This window comes from Daphnia carinata, chromosome 8, assembly GCF_022539665.2.
Source record: "Daphnia carinata strain CSIRO-1 chromosome 8, CSIRO_AGI_Dcar_HiC_V3, whole genome shotgun sequence".
NCBI classification, from domain to species: Eukaryota; Metazoa; Arthropoda; class Branchiopoda; order Diplostraca; family Daphniidae; genus Daphnia; species Daphnia carinata.
The window spans coordinates 2513878-2532328 of NC_081338.1; the positions used below are offsets into that span (position 1 = coordinate 2513878).

The 18451-nt window shown below is 39.4% G+C and overlaps 3 protein-coding genes and 1 long non-coding RNA gene across 7 annotated transcripts; 2 read left to right on the forward strand and 2 right to left on the reverse strand.

Moving 5' to 3' along the window:
* Positions 1-21: 21 nt before the first annotated feature.
* On the reverse strand, positions 22-5012 carry LOC130703854 (uncharacterized). The gene is made up of 11 exons (XM_057525303.1): positions 4030-5012; positions 3790-3943; positions 3354-3688; positions 2781-3294; positions 2596-2724; positions 2386-2513; positions 2115-2321; positions 1939-2045; positions 1692-1856; positions 1519-1626; positions 22-1450 (listed from the first exon to the last, which is right to left on the reverse strand). Exons 1-11 carry the CDS (start codon positions 4926-4928, stop codon positions 84-86), a joined length of 4113 nt encoding a protein of 1370 aa, XP_057381286.1. The 5' UTR covers positions 4929-5012; the 3' UTR covers positions 22-83.
* Positions 5013-5623: 611 nt separating this feature from the next.
* Positions 5624-8856, forward strand: LOC130704142 (ATP synthase subunit alpha, mitochondrial-like). Its single transcript, XM_057525616.2, has 9 exons — positions 5624-5754; positions 6184-6306; positions 6362-6475; positions 6552-6748; positions 6803-6946; positions 7123-7361; positions 7421-7650; positions 7819-8128; positions 8308-8856. Exons 1-9 carry the CDS (start codon positions 5695-5697, stop codon positions 8538-8540), a joined length of 1650 nt encoding a protein of 549 aa, XP_057381599.1. The 5' UTR covers positions 5624-5694; the 3' UTR covers positions 8541-8856.
* A 1749-nt stretch (positions 8857-10605) lies between these two features.
* LOC130703880 (uncharacterized) lies at positions 10606-12301 on the reverse strand. 4 transcript variants are annotated; one of them, XR_009004834.1, is made up of 7 exons: positions 12146-12301; positions 11760-11849; positions 11503-11590; positions 11271-11346; positions 11029-11101; positions 10870-10947; positions 10606-10708 (listed from the first exon to the last, which is right to left on the reverse strand). It is a non-coding gene; the product is annotated as an uncharacterized LOC130703880 (long non-coding RNA). The 4 variants fall into 4 exon arrangements; XR_009004836.1 differs by having other exon boundaries at positions 10606-11101; positions 11256-11346; XR_009004833.1 differs by having other exon boundaries at positions 10606-11101; positions 12146-12300.
* A 2105-nt stretch (positions 12302-14406) lies between these two features.
* On the forward strand, positions 14407-18451 carry LOC130703859 (integrin beta-PS-like). The gene is made up of 20 exons (XM_057525307.2): positions 14407-14571; positions 14632-14806; positions 14874-15014; positions 15082-15138; positions 15204-15222; positions 15334-15439; positions 15514-15684; positions 15749-16012; positions 16086-16238; positions 16309-16440; positions 16578-16673; positions 16740-16828; positions 16939-16984; positions 17051-17153; positions 17215-17280; positions 17345-17439; positions 17536-17674; positions 17735-17890; positions 17961-18088; positions 18149-18451. The coding sequence occupies exons 1-20, from the start codon at positions 14419-14421 to the stop codon at positions 18209-18211; spliced, it is 2352 nt and encodes a 783-aa protein (XP_057381290.1). The 5' UTR covers positions 14407-14418; the 3' UTR covers positions 18212-18451.

An 18451-nucleotide genomic window follows, 5' to 3' on the forward strand; every position in this document is an offset into this window, starting at 1 on the left:
CAATCTGGTTGCCAACGCATCTCTCGTTTAAAATCTAATGAGGAAAACTGCACGTTCATACACAAAAGGTTCTCAAAACAAAACTAAGCTAAAAATTTGGCTTCAATAGAACTTAAAAGGGGGGAATTTTCTAAATGAAATAAACTGCCTTCTTTTGGCGCTTGGAACTTACAAGGTGGTGTTTTTGATTCCTCGATAGGAGAGGTGTTTGGAATGAGTCGTCGTCGCTTAGGAACGGGAGTCTTCTCAGCAGACGATTGGAAAAGCTTTCGTTTGTGCGAGCTTGAATCAACAAGCGTCAAGCGTTTGGATTTTGTTTCGGTTTCTTCTTCGAACTCATATGGATCTTCGGTGTCGCCATTATTAACCAGTACAGAAAAATCCGGTGGAGGTCGAACACCGCTGGTTCCCTCGACGTTCGGCCGTCTATAGTTGACTACCGACCAGTTGGGGTTATGTTGATAAAAATTACTGGCTTGGTTGTTTTGATACGAAAGTGGATGCCGTGACGAACGACGCAGTGTCAAGGGCGAAACGATCGCAGGACGTTCAGCTTTAGCAGGCGAAACGATCGAAGGACGTTCTGCTTTAGCGGGCGATTGAAGCTCAACTTCTTGATCCTGTCGTAACGTATTTTCATCGAGCTTGTGTACTTCACGTTGATTAAAGGGAACTAACATAGATTCATGAGATAATCTGGAGTCATCGCCCGAAAATCCATCTGCCTTGTCTTCTTTCTTGGACTCATTTCCTTCGGGTTTCAAAGGACTATGGAGCTCCAACTGGTGTCTACCCGTAAAATTCGTGTCATCCAAAAAGTGGATTACTTGATGTTCAGATCGACCAAGAGGGCCAGTTTTACACGGCGTTCTGCTTTGATGCGATTGAAATGACATGGGTGACTTCAAGATACTCCTAGGGTCGGGGACAACCTTCGATGACGGAGTTGCGGGTTGAAAACTGAAATCAAACTGCACTTGTTTGGGTGTTTTCATTGGCGTCTTATGAGGCGTTCCCTGGACCAATATTGAAGATGCTGCGGGTTCACCAAATGTTAATCGCTGACGGGACGGCGTGGAAGGCGGTAAAAGCATAGCCGAATCACCCTTTCGCGGGGTGGCGAGCGATGGTATAAGATGTGATGCCTCTGGCTCGGCGACAGTTGTTCGAGGACTAAAACCAAGCTCAGTGGTAGGCATCGAGTCATTCCTCGATAGAATCTTAGAAAAGAGAAATCGTGCAGATTGCCCAACTTGTGGACTAGCGTCTTCTATAGGTTGGATGCTGGTGTTGGCTTTAGCTTTTTCTGACCAGACTTGGCTCTCTCCTCTTGACCAGTTCCGTGATGCTCCCTTTTCCGGATTCAACTCCGATGTTAACGTGGAGTAAAAAGATGCTCGTCGGCGTAATGCGATAGCTGCTTCCAATCGTCGCGGGCTCCTTCGCAAAACTATTTGGAATACAAGGAATAATTCATTTCAGTCATATTCTATGACACATGTAATGCCTTAAACCTACCTTCGTGTTTGATTTCTGGTGATTCACCGACGACGTGGATGCCATCAGTTTTTTTGTTTTTATTATCGCTACGAAGACGGGACGGTGTTTCTGGCGCTAGTATAGCATCTGTTAATAAAATAAAAAAAAGTATATGCTGTTTAGGGAAAAACCGCGATAATTTCGAAAAATACTTGGTGCTTTGCTAGGCGTAGTGAACTCCGTTAGTGGTTCGAACGATGTGTTCAATTTTCTTGGTGTGTAAGCTCCCTTACTTGGCGATTTACTTCGAATTTTTTGAAGGGGTATCTCCGCCCCAAATTGCAAGCTACGACGTACTCGCACGACTTCATTGGATTCTACGAGTATCAAAGACAAGGTCAGATGATTAAATACGAATGCGCCGGGGGTTTCTTTTTGTTCGCCTTTTGAATGATTTACCTTCTTTCTTCACAGGGACTGGAACTTTTTCCATCTTGTTGGGAAGAGTAATCTGTTTCTTGTGTTGAAGAACATTGAGGCTTGGTTGCCTGGACAATGTCCTCGATCTGTAATTATACAAAACCTTTTTTGTGATAAAGGATGCCGAATTTGGGATAAAATGTTTTGACCTGCACCTTAGTTCACGTGCGACTGATCTTTGACTATTGTTTGTTTCTTGCAGGGAAGCAATTGAATGGACAGACGGTGCTTTTGAACTAAGGGCGGGACTAGGCGTCCGAATTGAAGTTTTCAGTCGCACCTGTTCACTCAAGTTGCTCGGAATAGGCTGATTTAATTCTTCGCCCAAACTAACTAGAAATTCAGGAAGCATGTTTTCAAAACTGAAGAAAATAATGCAATTATAAACGACAAATTAGCAAAGTTCAATGTTTATCATTTTGCTACCTGTGTATCAAGGCATCCTGGAAAAAGGTCGAAATAATTTGGGGATTGGAATGGATTGCGAGCATTTGAAACAGGCTAACAGTCTCTTGAAGCATATCTTCTTCTTCTCCTATTAACGAGGGGACAACCTTTTTGTTTCGTATTTACAGAAGAAACGCAGCATTGGATTATTTTTGCTCTAAGTAAAGCCACAGTCAACTTAAACGTTACCCAACATAATTCAAGACGAAGCATGATTTGAAATTTGAATTCGATGACTTTGCTATCTTTCGGCGTTGTGCGATTAACAGTTCCAGGTTTCTTCAGCAAGTTTTGTTGGATTATTTCATATCCCGTTCCCTGTTAAACATTTCATGTATAAGATGAATGGCTATCGTCAATATGCGATTACTTACCAATGTTTTTTTTTCTTGGAAGACATAAAGGATCGTACTGGCTATCACCTGCACCAAGCACAATAATTGCCAGTCTTCAAGCTGGGATGTAAACTCCTGCTGCTTGAGCTTTAGACAGCTATCTAATATCTCTTGTTGATCAAAATTTTCTGTATTTGGAGTTAGTCGAATTAAATCTTCCCCAAAAGCGATGGATGAACGCAGGTTTGACAAGTAGATTTGAAGTTCTTTCCATACTTTCTCCTTCTTTTCTTCTGCTACTTGCATCTCTTTGTAGATTTTTTCTCTTTCTATTTCATCCTTTTTTGCCCGTACCTCTTGGCTTTTCTGTAGAAGAGTAGAAGCGCGAAGATTTTGAATCCTATTACTGCCGATTTTCTTAAGTGCAGCTTCGTTACAACTGGCTGAAACACCTCCAGGTATGTCGCTTTGGGGCATAGGGAGGGACAGTTGATCAAATGAGTTGTTATTGAACTCCTTTATGCCTTCTTCTTGAATTTCTTCATTTTGAAAACTGATATTAAATAATTTAGAGTCAGTAAAATAAACGAGTAAAAACCTAAGATTATGTACCAGTCCTTTAGCATTTGCCAATGCACTCCTACGTGAGTTCCTTTCTTTTCGACGTAGCTTCCTTTTATATGACTCAGAATGTATCGCCTTTGGTCCTGGTTAGTGATTGAAGACGTCATTTGTTCGGCGTATGATGAACAACTAAGGTTATCTTCGACGAGCTTTTCAGCAAAGCTTCTAGTACATGAAAATTTTGGCTCTTTCTGGCTTGTATTTTCAAAAAGACTTGCAGCCCACAACTGAAATGTGGAGTAGTCGGAGGATGGGAATAACATAGAAGCTGTCCGTGAAGTAAGTGGTGAAATGCAACAGAATCGATCATTCAACTGACCAATCTATTACAAAAAAAAACAAAAAAAAACAAAGAAAACATTATGAATAAGTAAAAAAGTAAAACTAAAAGTTTAATATACATTGGCAAAAGTAAATATGTTACCCATGATATTTTTTGTAAGCAAAGCTCTGGTACCAATGTGCTATTGCTGGTGAGTAGAAATAGTGATTCATAGTTCAAAAAGCTGACGACTGGTACTGATGTTTTCTGTACTGCCTTACAGTTGATCACAGTTTTGTTAATTGTGTTCTCCAAACTATGCAATGCACAGAAAGATAGAATGTAAGCATGAACTGGGATGGTGAACTATATTTCAAAAGAGAATAAACAAAAACACAGTACCAAAGACTAGATTTTATGCATCCTGGGTTCCAGCACTGGACTTGGAACTTGATTGGTTCTTGATTTAAAACAAAAACTATTATTTTAGAACCAAGAGAAAGAGATTGGCAAAAATGACATTCTTTTGGGGGGTCATCTTCTGTAAAACATGACGCTTGCAATATTTGACTAAAACTGAAGGGTGAGATAAGGAACTGTGCATTAAGGACTGCCCCACGTAAGTTATTTGCAATTTTTCTAAACATTGTCTTCATATTATTTGAAAAATCTATGAAATTCAGGCTTAATTGGAATTCTTGGAAACGTTTTGCCAACTCTTTAGGCAATATGGCATTTGTAATTGATTTAGTTGATAGTTCATCTTGTACACTGAATTTACAAAATGATCTTATTCCTTCATCAGCAGGTACTTCGGTAAATATGAACACCAAGTTTTGCAATCCCTGCTCAAGCTGTTTTCCAGCTTTCTTCCCTTTCCTAGTAGGTGTCAAGGAATCAGAGGGTGCCTTCCAATCATAATCTGAGATTATATCTTGAAGGGTTCGACTAAGAACACAAGCTCCAGTCATTTGACTGAAACACGCTCCATCAGTCAATCCATTATTCTGTTCAAAACGAACATTCAATGCTTCTTCAAACTCCTCTACCGTGTAGGCAGTAAGTTCCACAAAACTTGCTTTGTTAGTAAGATGGTAATTTGATGAAGAGTAGAAGCGGTAGCCCCACCGAATATTAATTTGTTTTTCACTGAAGTAGTTCAAAATGTTCAGAGCAATGTGTCGTAAAAGATGAATACACTGTGAACGGAAATCATCATCACTGTTAACTAAATTATTACTGGATCTGTGAGAAAGCAAATCTAGATCAAAGAGCAAAATTATGCTTGGTCTCACAGCCATAATGCACGAAATATAAAAAATTGCAACACATTTATTACAAATTGCTTAAAAAAAGAAAACATTCAAACGCTTTTCACTGCAGATTTTCAGATGATTTTTGAGGCGCCTTTAACAACGTTGCCAGTAAAAGTACGGCAACAAAAGCACGTATTTTTTTCCTATAGATTTCGAAATCCAATGCATTTTTTATCTTTTTCATACGCCATTACAATGCTCTTTGACAATTTTTTTTCATATAATGTGATTCTATAATACATTTTTTTTGTCAACCAGTAGTACTGCAAAAAATAATGAGTCTTCTTCGAATAGCCCGCCGATTGAACATAAAAGAGAGTAAAAGCGTTGCACGATCTAAATTATGAATTAGAAAAAAAAATTTAAATTCTATTTTACCCGAGGGTTTTCTTAAGAACTAATATAGTGTTTCTTATGTATTCATCATATATTTTCATAGTACGACACTTTGTAAACTCAGTTAATTTAACGATTTTTAACGTTATGAAACGGAAATTCATTCACATTTTGTTCTTCTATGAATTAAAATTACAATTATTATTCTTCCTGGAATGTTAAAATATTTGACATAAAAAATTTCTTGTTATTGAACTGATAGATATTTGGTTTTTAGAATTTTTGGTAATTTTCATGTTGAAGCAATTCAAAAATGACAACATATGGACATCTTCCGGATTGGCATCCATCTTTTTCTTAGTCGTCTCCACTTGTCCTGGTCTTCAAGTTCAGTATACTTCCTTGAGTCGAGAAAATGCTGTCAGCACGTTTGGTCTCGTCAGTTGCGCGCCAGCTGCCCAAAAATGTCCCAAAGGTAAGCATTAAGGTGTTCCCAAATATTTTCTGGTAGTATTTTAGAAAATTTGTCTTTTTATATTCTCAAACTCGTTCGATTTATCGGCTCGAATAAGAGGCTTACCGGCCGGTTCGGCTCGTGATGGCCGCCATTTTGACGAACATATTTAATGATTATTATTTCAAAGTACAATGGAATTCACAATATTACACCTGTAAAATTCATCAGTACAAGGAGCAATAGTCAATGGAATCACATTAAACCCTCAACAGTCCATGTCAAATTGATTCATCAGTATTTCTATTTTACTCAACATTTTTGGATTCCATTTCTTAGACCTATAGTGACTTCAGGAACTACTCTTATAGGCCCCTGTATTCTCTAAGTCATACCTGATGAAATTTGTGTTGTTCCATTTTTAACTCACATACTCTTGAATATCTTTAGGTGGCCCGCAGGTCTCTGCCAGCTATCCAGGCTGCAGTGCGCCAACTGCATGTAACACCAACGACCAAGGCTGCTGAGATTTCTTCCATTTTGGAAGAACGTATTTTGGGAGCGGCTCCCAAGGTGAAAATTTTTATATAATATACTTAAAAAACTCGAAGTAATATTTTTTGTGTAGGAGAACTTGGAAGAAACTGGACGTGTCCTCAGCATTGGTGATGGTATTGCTCGTGTCTATGGCCTCAAGAACATTCAGGCTGAGGAGATGGTGGAATTCTCTTCTGGTCTTAAGGTGAGGGAAATTACCAAGTTGAGAGTAAAATTCTTCAAGGTAAGCTGTAAATAACAGTCCCTTAATTTTGTCTTAGGGAATGGCCCTCAACTTGGAGCCCGACAACGTTGGTGTTGTCGTGTTCGGTAACGACAAGTTGATTAAGGAAGGCGACATTGTCAAGCGAACTGGAGCTATCGTCGATGTCCCCATCGGCGCTGAGCTGCTCGGCCGCGTCGTTGACGCTTTGGGCAACCCCATCGATGGCAAAGGCTCCCTGGCTGGAGCTAAACGGTATTTCAGCTCTACGTTAAGTGCCATAACCTAGCCTTAACGCATTGTTTCTAGTGCTCGTGTGGGTGTCAAAGCTCCTGGCATCATCCCACGTATCTCTGTGCGCGAACCTATGCAGACTGGCATCAAGGCCGTCGATTCTCTCGTTCCCATCGGCCGTGGACAGCGTGAGCTGATCATTGGTGATCGACAGACTGGGTAAACTGAAATTTATAATCTTTTGTCCTATCAAATATGCGAGGATGAGAATTAGAATTATGAAGCATTGCTTTTGATTTTAATCAAAGAAAGGGATTTCTGGTACTGATAAAAAAAATTTTGAAATTAAAGTTCTGTTCAACTTCAGATTTATAATTAGATGTTTTTCATTGCAGCAAAACCGCCATTGCCATCGATGCCATCATCAACCAGAAGCGTTTCAACGATGGTGCCGATGAGAAGAAGAAACTGTACTGTATCTACGTTGCTATTGGCCAGAAGCGTTCCACTGTCGCCCAGATCGTCAAGCGATTGACTGATTCCGATGCCATGAAGTACACCATTGTCGTGGCTGCTACCGCTTCAGATGCTGCTCCTCTGCAGTTTTTGGCACCCTACTCCGGCTGCGCCATGGGTAGGTGACAGTATTTTTTGGGGATATGAGCAGCTCTAAAAATGTAATCAAATCTATAGGTGAATATTTCCGCGACAACGGCAAGCACGCTTTGATCATCTACGACGATTTGTCCAAGCAAGCCGTTGCTTACCGTCAAATGTCCCTGTTGCTGCGTCGTCCTCCTGGTCGTGAGGCCTACCCTGGTGACGTCTTCTACTTGCACTCTCGTCTGCTTGAGCGTGCTGCTAAAATGAACGAAGTGCACGGAGGTGGTTCCTTGACCGCTCTGCCAGTTATTGAGACCCAGGTATGTATGCGACGAAAGAGCGTTAATGCCTTAATGAACTGATGACATCCAAATGTGCTGCAATATACCGTGAGCAGTCATACCTCTAAGAAGACCTGACCACAACTTTCTTTTTGAACATTGTGGCTGTGATTTTGTGAGTTGAATTTTTTTATTTGGATTTTTCAGGCTGGTGACGTATCAGCATACATCCCGACCAACGTCATTTCCATTACTGACGGTCAGATTTTCTTGGAAACCGAGTTGTTCTACAAGGGTATTCGGCCAGCCATTAACGTCGGTCTGTCCGTGTCCCGTGTCGGATCGGCTGCTCAGACCCGTGCTATGAAGCAGGTTGCCGGCTCCATGAAGCTCGAGCTTGCCCAATATCGTGAGGTCGCCGCTTTTGCCCAATTCGGCTCCGATTTGGACGCTTCCACTCAGCAGCTTTTGAGCCGTGGTGTTCGTCTCACTGAATTGCTCAAGCAAGGCCAATACGGTAATTCCGTAGTTAAAGTAGTCACATACTAAAGTTGAGTAATGTAATGATGAAAAAGAGTTACCGTTTGATTCTTATGAAACCAAAATCTTTGGCTGCATATTGCCTGAACCTCCTACAACTCGTGTTCACGTAATTTGCGCTCTTGCTATGGTTCTCACTGTTGCATTTTCTTGTAGTTCCCATGGCTATTGAGGAGCAGGTCCCCGTCATCTACTGCGGTGTCCGAGGATACTTGGACAAACTTGACCCTGCCAAGATCACCGCTTTTGAGAAGGAATTCTTGCAGCACATCAAGACCACTCACAAGGATGTTTTGGTTGCTATTGCCAAGGACGGAAAGATCACCGACGAGACGGACGCCAAGCTGAAGAAGATCGTCACCGAATTTTTAGCTACTTTCCAAGCTTAGAAGGGAGGAATTTGACCCATCAAACAAACCGTTGGGTTTAGTAAAAAATCGAGGTTATCGCCATCAACACCCAATTACGTGTACATTTTTTCCCTCATTTTTTGTAGTGCACTGATAGAACTCGACCCGAGTCGAGGGAAACGTGTATGTAAAAGAGAAAATAATTAAAGTCATCAAAAAATGGTGATCAAGGTCATTCATAGTTCTATCAGGTGATGAATTGATTAAAAAAAACAATACAGAACAATTGTCCTTGGTTTTCCGAGAATTATTGAAAGGACACGGTTGCAACAAATAGAAGCGTATTTACTCCAGATTTGTCTCATTTTTTACGATTATTTTGTTTTACAAGGTAGCACGTATTCAGCTGGCAAGTTATAGCCACTACGTGCATGCGTCCAATAGGGAGTAAGAAATCATCGGACTCAGCCTTACGTGAATGTAATGGAAATGTCGTTTCAGAATGCTCGTTTGTTTACATAATATGCGTGTTTTTTAAGTAAATTGATAGTCCATGAGACTTACCAATGACAAGAAACCCTTCGAGTTCAAAAATCTTCTTGATATATGAAGACGTCTGGGTCTATACTAAAAGAAATCTTTTAAAATTAAGAAAACGGACTATTGAATGCGAGAAAAGCGAAATACACGCACAGCGTTGTAGTCAGCGTCTAGTTTACGTGTCTCCTGCGAGAGGTTGGCAATTGACAGAATCGTCATAGCTTACTGTATCATCTCATCGAGGCAGAATGCCTATCGAGAAATTCAATATATTTTAGAAACAGGTGGGTTGACGAGAAAACGAGTAATTTTCCTGAAATCAGCTTTAAATTTAGAGTATACACGTAATTTTGTTTAGAATTCCATCTGTTTGTGTTTTTCGTCAAATTGTTGGGCTTGAAAATAAGCCGGACAAAATAATAAGCCCAACCTTTTTACCGATTTTGCTTTTTCTCCAAAATCTTCATATTAGCAACGAACACAGATGTGCTTTAGATTCAAAATCCGTGAAAAATCAGGATAATTTACTTTTAGTTTTTATAACATCAGAAATTTCTGAAAAAATTAACAGAAAACGGTAACAAATGTTGGCGCAATAGCATGGTAGTACAGCGTAGTTATGCTACAACGCAATACTCAACGGCTCTCGGTGTTCGCAAAGTTTGCAATAGTCTTGGGAGAGAAAAATCATATGGCATAATCAAAATTGAACACGGATTTCGATTAAGTTATTGGTTTCCTCGTTAAATTAGCCTTTTCTGAAAATTTATGATGTTTGTTTACGTTTAGTTCAAATATGTAGGTACAGCGGGAAAATAACTTGATTTCCGTGACGTTCTTTAAATTTTGAGAAAATTCTGAGGGCTCCTAATCTATATCTTCGATCTTCGATTCGTGTACAAAACCTTTTCCCTTATCTGGCAACATGCATTTGATATAGAACCTTTTTCTTACCAATCAACAGAACAACATTATTTATCGAATTAATGATATGGATTTTTTAGCACGTATGATATACACAAACTTTTTCACTTTTAGCTATCAAATCACGTGTTTTCCATTGGTAAGTTACCTTGGAAAATGTTGTATAGGTAAACGCCGATGCTGCACTTCTGTCAACTACCGGACTCCTATATCTTGCTAGCAAATAATTTCCAATTTGTTTTAGGTGCTGATAACATTTGAATTAAAGCTCAAATACAATTTTTATTTTTACTAAATAAAATGGTCTCGTCGTTCACTTATTTTACAACAAAAATTAGAAAAAACAACTTAGTCAGTAAGGTACCTTAGACTATCATACTAATTTAATAAAATTTTGTTTAGTGAAATGAAAAGTTTTCATTTTACTTAAAAATACATACAAAAAAATCATCAGTTTACTTATTAATTTGATTTTCAATTCTTATTCTGTCGCATCCTTTTTCCATTTGTCACTACGAATACTGACAATATAACGTGCAACCTAACCTATAACATTAAACGGAGTTTATTCCTAAATCAAGATTAAAAACTTAACCTGGTGGTAAATATTTATAATGGAAATTTTCTTGAACGGAGACGATTTGATAAACCAATTTTTATTGAAAACTGCTATATCGGATCACAATATACCAAAGATTGCTTTAAGTCACGAATCAGCTCCAAACAAATGCAAGGACACCTCACTGCAAATACAAAGAAAATTAGTTTCACCCCTAAAACTCTGCAGATTATCTGCGGAAAGCATCATCAGGTATAAGCAGCCAAAAAAAGATTTTCATCACAATCAAACGGTAACTCGTTATCATCATCTATACACATTGCCTGAGTTATGTTGTACAACTACCTTCAGTCAGTAGTTTGACGACAAGGTCTTCTTTTATATACCGCAGCTTCTGGATCATATGGCTCGCAGAGACCTGCACTAAGATGTAGACAAGCCACAGGGAGTACAGCACATTTTCACAAGAGAGCATGGATAAAGCAGGGAAATGTCAGTAAATACCTCCTACCGTCCAAATGACAGCACCGTGATAAGTTCTCTGCAGTAGAAATCCCAACGGAAGTAAATCCATCACCTGCATATTAAATTTCTTATTAAATAATTCTCTTGCTAAAGGCAGGAAGTTTACACACATCCCATTTCAGTACCAGGAATCCATTGCTTATATTTTAATCAAGGACTATGCCTCATAAGCAAAACTTCTCATCACTAAGAAAAGGTACACTTACGAGAAATCAACCTACCCAGGAACATCCGGAAGAAAAGCAAATTTGAACATCAACAGTAGTACGAACCAAACGAACCTGGGCGGCAGTCCACCTAAATGAAATATGCGATAAATCTTGGAAAGACGGAAGGACAACCATTGTCTGCATTAAACGATCAGGTCTTCTTAGAGGTAGACTGCTCATGGTTAATGCAGCACAAAGTTTTGTCATCAAAATAAAAAAACATATAGGTGGAAGTCAGGCATACCATGCAAGTCCTTGTATAAAACAAAAGCCAATCCCCTTCCAGGTACCACATGGAGAACAGCAAACATTTGTTCAAGGCACAGCTACACCTGCAAATTAAAACTATTAGACTTCATCTCCTCTAGCTCAAAAAATCCTTACACAAATAAACTTTCAGTACCAGGAATCCATTGCTTAAATTTAATCAAAGACTATGCAGACTCATAAGCAAATATTCTCATCATTGCAAACATAATTTGACAAAAAGTTACAACTTACTAAGGCCAGAAATTCAAGAGAAAACTGAATGCAGCAGACCAGCATCAAATCCATATTCGAGATTCAACAGAGCCATTTCCATGGCATAACCTAAGATTCAAAGGACCAAAATGATACATTTTCTTAGCAGTTCACCAGTACTATGAAGTATAATTCAGAAACATTTTAATAATACTAATCAGACAAAATTTGCAGCCAAGGAGATTTTTCACGAGAGTCAAATGGTAACTCCTGTTGTCATCATAAAATAGGAGTGTTTTGGGATACGTTAAGTAAGCACAGACTGCAACTATCTACGGTTACAGTCCATCGCCATTATAACGAATAGTATAATTCTGGCATGTCGACTACAAACAAAACAAGTTTACAAAAATCATCATACTTACTGGATTTCTGCGACTCGTCCAAACTACAATTAAACTAAACTGCTCCATGCTACGATTCAAGTCTAAGTGAAAGAACAAGGTCGATGTTCCTCCTTTTATCTAGAGAACCATGCTCGAAACAATGGAGCTGAGACCGCGTCACCGAAATGCCGGTAGTAACAGGGTTGCCAGTTTTGTATCGAAAATGACAGTCTATCCATGGTGTACAAGTAGGTAGGGCTCGGCCCCGCGACGATCGGGCACGATTTTGGCCGACCCGCGTGGTTTTTTTTTTTTTAAAGGACAAACCGGTGCGGTTCGGTTTGCCAATTTTTCCAAACCGATTGAACCGCGGTTTGACACGAAATTTGTATCCCTTTACGGTTTTGCAGGGTTTGCACTATGAATTTCCAGTTTGCATAGGACAATACATCAGTAACAGAGTTTGCCGCTAGATGGCGGAAAGATCGAACCAATTTTCGATCGCGATACTTACAAGTCTGATTGGAAATTTTATTTCAAACAAGTTTCAGACCGCCATTACGTTCATAGCAATTAGTGATAATTACTTGATTTGTAATTTTAGCAAAATTTCAAAAAAAAATTTTTAATAGCGGTTCAAACCGGTTTGGCCCAGTTGCAAACCGAAAACCGAACCGCAGTCAAAAATGGCTAAACCGAACCGACGGTTTGACGATTTTTAAATGAAAAACCGCGGTTTGCCCCGATCAACGACGATCGGGGCCGAGCCCTATGTACAAGGATGGTGAACAGTGTTTCCACTTTCCGCAAACTGTTATCCCTAGAACGTTGCCAGACTGGGGACACAAATCCCTATTTTTAAAAAATAAATCCCCAGAAAAATCCCTGTTACCAGCTGCTACTTTCTGAAAAGCGCCCCGTTCAATACTGCCCGCTTGGTGGCTCTTATTGAGCCCAGTACTTTTGAAGTTGCATAGAGGCGCCAAAGGCAACAGCGGATGGGTCAAAAATCTCAAAATCCCGAGAAATCCCCAGAAAATTAAATAGGCCCTGGACAATCCCTGAAACCCTAGATTTCCATAACTACACCCTAGATTCAAAAAATTTTCCTTAAATCTCCCTAAATAGGGTAATATCCCTAGAAGTGGAATGGCTGATGGTGAAACAACTCTTCGTTATAACGGCCTATCTCGGCTGAAGCCTGTTTGGGGTCTAGGTTATATATTGTCAGAGACGCCTAGTGGCCGATATTGAAGTAAAAGGTAAAGGCTGCACCTACTTGAAAAATTTTTTAAGTCCAAACAAGGGGACGTGTCCCATTATCCCATTACCTGTTAGTCTGTTACATATCAAAATTAACTTCTAACCTTTGTGTAGTTATATTATCGTATTTTTATGTTTAGTTCGCATAAAATGTGGGAGAAGTGGAAAAAAATCTTTTTTGTACTTGTTGTTTGTACGCGCCGCGCGTGGCCAGTTTACGTTAGGAAAGGAGAAAAAAGAAAGATTTATACTGGGTTCGAACTCGAGACTCCCATACTGCAATCAAGTGTTCTATCCATTAAACCACTGTATTTGTAATTACTCTCCTACCGCGATACTAGTAGATCTCCGCAGTACTTCTAAGTAGTTCCGATGGTGGCGTCGGCTATATCTAACCTCAGTTAGGCCACACCCACCTCCCCTGAAACAGGCTTCATTCGAGATAGGCCTTAAAATGGAGAGTTGTTTCACCATCGTTGTACACCATGGTCTATCATATGATTTTTCACGAGTCATTTGTTTACGGATAAATAACACTGACGATCAAATCAATTACAATACAAATATTATATTAAATTTGTTGTTAGCAATCATTCAGTGGGTGAAAAAGTAACTTTTCTTGTTTCTGGTTAACCAAAAATTTGCCCGTTAATTGTTCAATGCCCCAGTTAACTACAGTTAATGGGATGAAAACCAGGAAATGTGTAACTTAATGCTAAACATCTTTCAAACCAACCAATGCTGTCAGTTTTACAAATGATTGACTACATTTAGAGCTTAATCTTCGATAGGGATCTTGTCTAGATGATTGGCAGGACCATTACTACACGAAAAGTGGTTTTGAAATCTAGTTTCCTGTAACCTGAATATTAGCTAACTTGAGAAAATTACAAAACTTATGTTCAAACAAAAAATAGTCAATCACTATCAGGATGTTTATCATATCTCCAACGTATTTTGACGCCAACGCGAGAGCCCATAGGTTTTATAAGCTAGTGTTAACCTAGATAATCAGTCTAGCGCGCGTTGGTAAAGTAAGGTGGTCGGCCATGTATTCTCCGTGTTGGAAGTTCTGGACAGTTTTCTGTGTTTTGCTTGCTTATAATATTTATGTGCAAGGAAATGCCTATGACCCTTGTCTTTCCCCTACAACGTGCGGTGAGTGCATCCGAGTACCGAATTGTGTTTGGTGTTCCCATAAGGTACGTATTCATATTATTGTCGATTTTCAACAGCATTTCATATGGTAACGCCGGTCATAGAATATGTCAGTCCAAGGCAACAGTAGCCATCCATGCCAACTGAGAGACTTAATGACCTACTGTCCAATCGAGTCGCTGGTTGATCCCATTCCGGTAGAGAAAATTCTTGTTGACAAACCGGATGAACTTATTCAACTTCGTCCGCAACGAGTTTCGGTTACCAATCTACGTCAAGGTATAGTTAAGTTCACATTTTGCCAATAGATACAGGTAAAACACACGGCACATTGTGGAAGCAACAGGTCTTGTCCACAACTTTTCGATGCAATTCAAAGTTGTGAAAAACTATCCAGCTGACTTGTACTATTTGATGGATGTATCGCATTCCATGCTTGATGACAAGAATAACCTAGTACGATTGGCAGGATCACTGGTGGAAACAAGTAAATGAAGTGTATTCTTCATGTCACATTTTTATAACGATTGACATCATTTTTAATAATCGTTTAGTGCGAAATATTACAACAGAGTTCGTATTGGGATTCGGCTCATTTGTTGATAAAAATGGTAAGATTTTTCTCGTTAGTCCATCTGGCAATAATTTACCATTAACCAATTGTTCTTATATCCAGTTATCCCGTTTGTTGAGAAGTAAGAATTGCATTTTTATGTTGATGGTGTCACCTGAATAGCGTATCAAACTTTACATCAAAAATTTTGGCATAACTTGAAATTCTTTTATGGTTGTCTTCCATCGTCAAGAACTAATGCGAGCTGTGGCCCAAGATCATTTCCTGAAATTGGCTGTTCTGTAACCTATTCGTTCAGCCATAAATTGTCGTTAAGCGACAATGTCAACGAATTTACCGTATGCGATTATAGCTGTAGTTGAATCAGCGCAGTTAAGGCACACATGTTATTCTCTTGATCGATGGTCGATAGGAAACTGTAAATTCAACACGTATCGTGACAACTTTCGACGTACCGGAAGGAGGTTTTGATGCTCTTCTTCAAGCCATGGTGTGCAAAGATCAAATTGGCTGGAGGGAAAGATCTCGACGCTTGATTGTGTTTGCGACAGATGCACACTCTCATCTCGCTGGAAACGGAAGGGTATTACCTCAAGATAAATTATTATTAGTTTTCCATTACATTACAAAAATGAACGGCGATGCAGTTAGGAGGTATAATCAAGCCCAATGATGGCTTATGTCATCTTGATTCAAACAACATGTATGCAGAAGCCCTACGTCAGGATTATCCATCTCTTGGTCAAATCAGCCGGTTTGCAAAGGACAACAACATGAACATAATATTTGCCGTGACAAACGATGTTAAATCTAGTTACCTGGAGTTTAGCAAGTTTGTTCCCGGTTCTTCTGTTGCTAATCTTGATCCAAATTCAGAAAATATTGTGGAGCTGGTTCGCGAAACGTACGAGGTATTATAGAAGCTATGCTTAATTAGTAAGGAGAGTCTGTGTCTAAATATTTTTGCTTTGCGTAAATTTATAGAAAATTTCTTCGTCAGTTGAAATGATTGACACATCGGGCCCAGAAGTGAGAGTGCGTTACTATACAGCTTGCACCGGAACCTTGGTACGGGAAAATAATAAATGTGAAGGACTCAAAGTTGGAGATATTGTTAACTTTACAATAAGCATAGAAGTATGATCATCCATTTGTTTGCTTTTCATTGATTTTAAATATTATCAGGATTTACAATTTTCCTTTTTAGGCAATTGAATGCCCAGCAAACGTTTCTGCCCGTACACCAATCATACAAATCAAGCCAGTTGGCGTGAACGAAGTTCTGACATTGGACCTCGAAATCGTGTGCGATTGTGCGTGCGAGAAACCTGGTGGCCACGTGAGTTAAAAAAACCATTTCGGTGTTCTTGTTTGATGTCCTAAAAACGGAAGTACTGGCTTTTAGCCTTTATCTTGCATTACCCTAATAGCCGGCTAAGAACGCTATCATTCGTTATCTATATGTACATTTTACAGGGTTTTGTAGCAAATGCGACCGAATGTAATTCTTCAGGTGACTTGAAATGTGGCGTATGCGAATGCGACAGCTCGCACAGCGGAAGTCATTGCGAAGTAAATAAATCATTCATAAAATTTCACAAGAACGAATAATCAGTGAATAACTATGATTTCACACAGTGTCGAGGGAACGAAAATATTGTTGAGTTGGAGACGAATTGCAAACCTGACAATGCGACAAAAATTCTTTGCAGCGGCCGGGGTGACTGGTATTTTAAAATTTTTATTACAAGGAACTTAGGGCCCTAGCGAAAAACTGAAAAAACAAACGTGCGTATAATCCCATTAAATAATATCAAAAATTATTTATCATTTGCAGCTTTTGCGGTAAGTGCCAATGTCATAAGCGTCCTAACTCGATGGAGGTACGTACCGTTACGATACTACGCCGCGTACTTGTACAATTAATCCAAGTGTAACTAATGAACCAGGAAATTAGTGGGACTTACTGCGAGTGCGATGATTTTTCGTGCGATCGTTTTGACGGAAATCTTTGCGCCGGCCATGGTTCTTGCAATTGCGGTCAATGTTTATGTAAGGCATCACCTGTCTCTTTAATATCATTACGTATGACGTAAAGGAGTTTCCCTTTTAGGTTACGCTGGATGGCAAGGAAGTGACTGCAACTGTAAGACAACGAACGAAACTTGCATCCCGATTGGTAAGTTGAAAACATAATACACTTCCTGTGAGACTATGCTGTATAATTTTCTTGTGGTAAACAGGTGGCGGAGACGTGTGTTCAGGTAATGGTGTTTGCAATTGCGGCAGCTGCCAATGTTCAGCTACCTCGAACGGGAGATATTGTGAAGACTGTCCGGTAAACATGGCCTTCTGGTTCTTTACTTTATGATATTAAGAAACATTTTAAATTATATTCTATTTTTAAATATTTTGGCTTGTATCGCTTCGATAGACGTGTCCTAGCAGGTGTGACGAATTTACACCCTGCGTTCAGTGTAAAGTCTTTCAGACTGGACCTTACTCGGCTGACAATGAAGCAGTTTGCAATAGCGAATGCACGTATTCCATCGAAACGCAAGAGACAGTTCAAGGTAAAAATGACGAGGCGTTAAACGGGGCAGCCGTCTAATGGGGCTATTGGATTGTTTTAGTGGAAGAGACATCCGAAAGAGAATGTTCTTACGAAAACGAAAAAAAATGTACGGTAAAATTCGTTTATGGCTTCGATTCGAATGGTGCTATACTAGTCCGTGTCCAACAAGAACCTATTTGTCCTCCACCAATACCTGTACTGGCTATAGGGTTCGGTAATGACGCAAGCACGCCAATGCGACAGCTTTTTACTTTTATGCCACCTTTTCTGTAATTGTTGAGCAGGATTAGCTGGAGCTCTGATTGCACTTTTGTTGCTTGCGTTGTTATGCTACCGCCTCGTCACCTATTTTTACGATAAAAGGGAATATGCACGGTTTCTAAACGAGCGGGAAAATGCAAAATGGAATACCGTAAGTCTGTTAGTTTGAAAAGCAAACGAACCAACACTATCGAATCTCTTTTGCTTGCAGGACAACAATCCTCTCTACGTTAACCCGACGGGAACTTTTAAAAATCCTACATACAAATTATAAATTGCCTTATTTTTGCTAACTTTCAAATGTCGCACTTTATTACCGATATCACTAAACGGGTAAAGAGATCAGTTCAATTACAAGAATATGCAGTCACCGTAGTCCTACATAAATAAGTTAGATTCATTGGCACCAAGAAGCCATTACATTTTGTGTCTAATGTATTAAAAAAAAAATGAAGAAACACTTCTTTTGTAATTAAATGCAAATGCAAAGAATAAAATCGAACAGAAACAAAGA